The sequence below is a fragment of the Sinocyclocheilus anshuiensis genome, unplaced genomic scaffold (genome assembly GCF_001515605.1).
Source record: "Sinocyclocheilus anshuiensis isolate Anshui unplaced genomic scaffold, SAMN03320099.WGS_v1.1 scaffold2166, whole genome shotgun sequence".
Classification (NCBI taxonomy): Eukaryota; Metazoa; Chordata; class Actinopteri; order Cypriniformes; family Cyprinidae; genus Sinocyclocheilus; species Sinocyclocheilus anshuiensis.
Genome location: NW_015557079.1, coordinates 1,032,841 through 1,037,038, shown reverse-complemented (window position 1 = coordinate 1,037,038; position 4,198 = coordinate 1,032,841). Strand labels below are relative to the sequence as shown.

Below are 4,198 nucleotides of genomic sequence, written 5' to 3'. Positions count from 1 at the left end.
GTGTGTGTGTGTGTGTGTGTGTGTGTGTGTGTGTGTGTGTGTGTGTGTGTGTGTGTGTTTTTCAGGTCTTGGGGTTTGAGGTGGACTCGATCAACTCAGTTCAGTTCTCCAACCACACAGGTAGGCCGACACACATATTCTGCTGATGTTTGGATAACAGCTTGTCACTGAGAAACAATGTCATTTGAAAGTATTTTAGATAAAAGTAGTTATGTGGTTCACTTTGGATACAGTGTCTCGAAGTCTGCTTGTCTTGTTCTCATTTGTAAAATCTGCTAATTATTAAATGTAAAGGTATAAGTATTTAAAATGTTGTGGAAGCATATTTGTTATTATGATGTCACATATGCGCCGAGTAGAATCAGTTACTGTATGATGTCATAATTAGGGCCAGATGGAATCTTTTTTGAAAATGTGTTAAATGGAACAATAGGATATTGTTTATTTTTTTTGTTAGATTAGGAATTTATATGTCATAATGGCAATAAAACATGCACAAACAAACAGGCACTGACAAAACTGACAAAAAAAATAACTGCAGATTTTATAATTGTAAGATAATGTGGTGTTCGAGTTATTATTTTCATTTATCCTGACATGCAGCCCCAAACAACAGCTGTGTGGACTGATCAGGTTGTGAACACGTAATTAAAAATATACTTGTTATAATGACTTTGATTAATAATGCTTACCAGATGAACAAATTGTGAACATTGGCTGAAATTTCTGAACATTTCAGCCAGTCGCAGTATTTGCATATAAGGGTTTGAGGCATTAGGCATTTGAGGCATTTTTATTCAGATCAGTTATTGGATATCACTTGTGCCAAGCGCCCAAATGCATTTTCATATTCTTGCAGTATATTTCATTTGCAAATGCACTGTAGTGCACCTTGACCTCTTTCTTCAACTATGTTGACCTGTCTTACTGTCAAGAGGACAGAAACAGATGCTTCATTGAAGTGCTTAATGCATATTGCATTCACATGGTGTGGCAGTTCATTTTGAGCTGTGTGCGAGTAGAAAAGTGTAGTTAGTGAGCTGTCCAAACAGACCAAGCACTGATCCTTGTACTTCTAGAGAGTAGGAGTATTGTGATATGTTTTCTCATCTTTGGATAGTGCACTTCAAATCTGATCCTTTAAATCATATCTATTATGTTCTGATTGAGACCTTTTTGCTCAAGAGCAGAATGCTGCTGAATTCTTTTGTTCTTTTTTACTGCCCCTCATGCTCTCCCACATGACGCAAAAGTTTTTTTATTGATTGGGGGGGGAAATTAAGTCTACATGACTTATGTGTTATATTCCAAGTCTTTTGAAGCAGTAAGTTCATAAGAATATTTTCTGGTTCATGAATTGCACTTTTAAGTTGAACCTTTTAAATGAATCAGTTTGTTGAATTCACAAAATTGGTCTGAATGATTTGTTCATAAATCGGAATGATCCGATTGTTAAGTTGAGTTGCAAAGAGGTGGAAACTTTCTGGAAATTTACAGGACATTTTCCACCCCTTTGCAACCCTGTTTTTAAATGCAACTCGCAGGAAGATCAGTAATGACTTACATTTTCTTAAATCATATGTCGCACAAAGCTATTTTCATGGGTAAATCCAGTCGTTTCAATACTAGGAATCCACACAATTGGGAATTTTGCATAAGGGTTAATGATTTTTCCATGCAGATTTTGCAAGTTCAAGTTGGTCACATGAATTTGCCACGATGGCCAAACAGAAAGCTGCTTGGCTTGAAAATGACTTCTGTGTGAGCTGTGCTTCATACATCGCTGCACTATTGACAATAGACTGGACCCTTTTTTTGCCCACAAAATTTGAATGTGACCATACCTTGACTTCAGAAGACTTGGAATATAGTGCATGATTCAAACAGACTACTTGTTTTATAATGGTGATTTGCATCTCCTCTTCCTGTTCATTTACAATTCATTATGAATGAAAATTACATCCTTTTCATTTTTTTTCTGAACTGTCCCTACCCTTTAAAGAAGTCTGTGTGAGAGAGAAAAAAAATGATATAGTACTAGAAAAGGTCCCTCTGGTGACCCAGAACTGCTATACACAGGTGTCACATGTTTATCCATCACTGCTAAACTTCCCAAAAACAAATTCTGGACCAGCTTCTTATAACGCATCCCGTTTCAAAGCATGTAAGTAGAATAACCCTAACTGGCCTTGGATCAGTGGTCTACTCTAAACAACACGTGGCACAACCTGCTGTAGGCTGTTGCCCTGTGACTGGCCTCACTCTCTGCTTGGATGCTTTCTTCTCCTCAGGGCTGCAACGTTGTCTTTAGCCACTTGAGTTTTTTTTTTTTTTTTTAAAGCGTTTAAGGCTATAGATGGAGGGACACAGACTCGTGCGCTGCTGGCGTACTTAGTTTAACTGAGTACCAGGGGTCTGCGTGCTGCACTGTGGAGAAATTCTCATCGGGATTTTGTTCATGTAGGTATGTGGTTTAGGCCTGTGGACCACACTAGGCCTGAATTTGTTTGTATAACGAGTCTTTAGCAGTCCCAGCAGCACTGTGGTTTCAGCACATGGCCAATTGAAATCATAGGTAACTGGTTTAGAGTGAATGGATGGGCAGTTTGAAGGGACAAATCATCTGAAAAATGAGGCTGAATAAAGTAGTACTGTGTTTGTTGTCATGTCCTTCATTACTTATTTCTTGGGTACTACTGGGTACTTTTGGAGTTTAGAAGGTACACTAGACTTTTTCCAGATGATTCAGGCTCGTCTCAGTGTCCATGATGTTAATTTTAAGTTGAAGAGAAAAATGGTCTGATTGTAATTCAGCATTTGAGTCGTCTTAGGCCAGAAGCAGTATTATGATTCCATTTATAAATCAAAAATGTTTAATTTACCTTTTATAAAATTGACTTTTTGGTAGGAATGCAATATATTGGCACAGTATTGGTTATTTGATGTTGGCAGTTTGATCATTATTGGATGATATTGGATATTTCCCTGCTCTATTATTATGAGCCCTTTTTCTCATTCAAACTTTTTTTTCTGTATCATATTTCAAATGGAATATTTGTCCATTTTCTGCTGCTCATTATAATGTTGTGATAGCAGAATTCGCTTGTAGTATACAAACTATTTAAATTTTTTTGTGGTGTGATTTATTTATTTATTTTTAATAAAAAAGGTTTATAAATTTATTACATCAGCCATTTATTAGTTATTGGACATAAAATACAGTTCAAAAGTTTGCAGTCTGTAAGATTTTTGCTGTGTCTTTAATGCTTACCAAGTCTGCATTTATGCAATTAAAAATACAAAAATGTTGTGAAGTATTATTATAATACAAAATAACTGCTTTTTAAACAAATATATATTTTCAGATGTAATTTATTCCAAATATTTTTTTGGGAAACCATAGTTTAAAAAAAAAAAAGTCAGGATTTGACATTTAAAACGATTTATTTGAAATGTACTTTTTATGTTTTGCAACAACGTAAAACTCTTGATCAATTTAATGCACCCTTTGTTGAAAAAGTAACATTTTCTTAAAAAAAGAAAACTTACTGACCCCTACCTTTTGGTGTATCATTGTTGATGCAAGTTAGCTTACACGTTAGTTTATAGAGGTAACCGTGTCCATTGACCTGTTAAAGGGGTCATATGATGCGATTTCAAGTTTTCCTTTCTCTTTGGAGTGTTACAAGCTGATTGTGCATAGATAAGATCCCTGAAGTTGCAAACACTAAAGTCTCAAAACCAAAGAGATATTCTTTATCAAAGTTAAGACTCTGCCACGCCCCCCTAAAACGGCTCGTTCTAACACGCCCCCACATATCTACCTCACTATGTGGAAATATTTGCATAATGAGGCCCAAATGTGCATGCAAAGAAAGAAGGCGTGGTTTCAGTAATCGCAGTTAGTGTTGAAGCAGCCATGTCAGGGAGACGCTGTGTGTTTCTAGGCGAAAGCAAAAGCACTTTATTTGGCCTTCCGAAAGTAGATGCATTTAGGAATCTTTAAGATTACTTACAACAGAACAGCAATGCATTTTATGGACGACCGTTTCGTGAACCTAGAAGAGGAGGTAATTCAGACTTTGCTATGACAATCTGGCGCTTCTGAATAAGCTACTGTTTTGTTATTAGTTTAAGTATTTGCTAATGACTGTTCAAGTGCGGAGTTTTGCGCATCATGTGTGTGTGCGTGTGTGTG

General features: G+C 36.4%; 1 protein-coding gene across 3 annotated transcripts in view; it reads left to right on the top strand.

Annotated features, from left to right (window-relative positions):
* The window catches only part of pdxkb (pyridoxal (pyridoxine, vitamin B6) kinase b), a 25,563-nt gene that overhangs the window by 10,014 nt on the left and 11,351 nt on the right, over positions 1 to 4,198 (top strand). For all 3 annotated transcript variants that reach the window (XM_016471575.1, XM_016471574.1, XM_016471576.1), the window contains exon 2: positions 66 to 120. In XM_016471575.1, the coding sequence (XP_016327061.1) occupies positions 66 to 120 (55 nt within the window). The remainder of the gene's footprint in view (positions 1 to 65; positions 121 to 4,198) is intronic.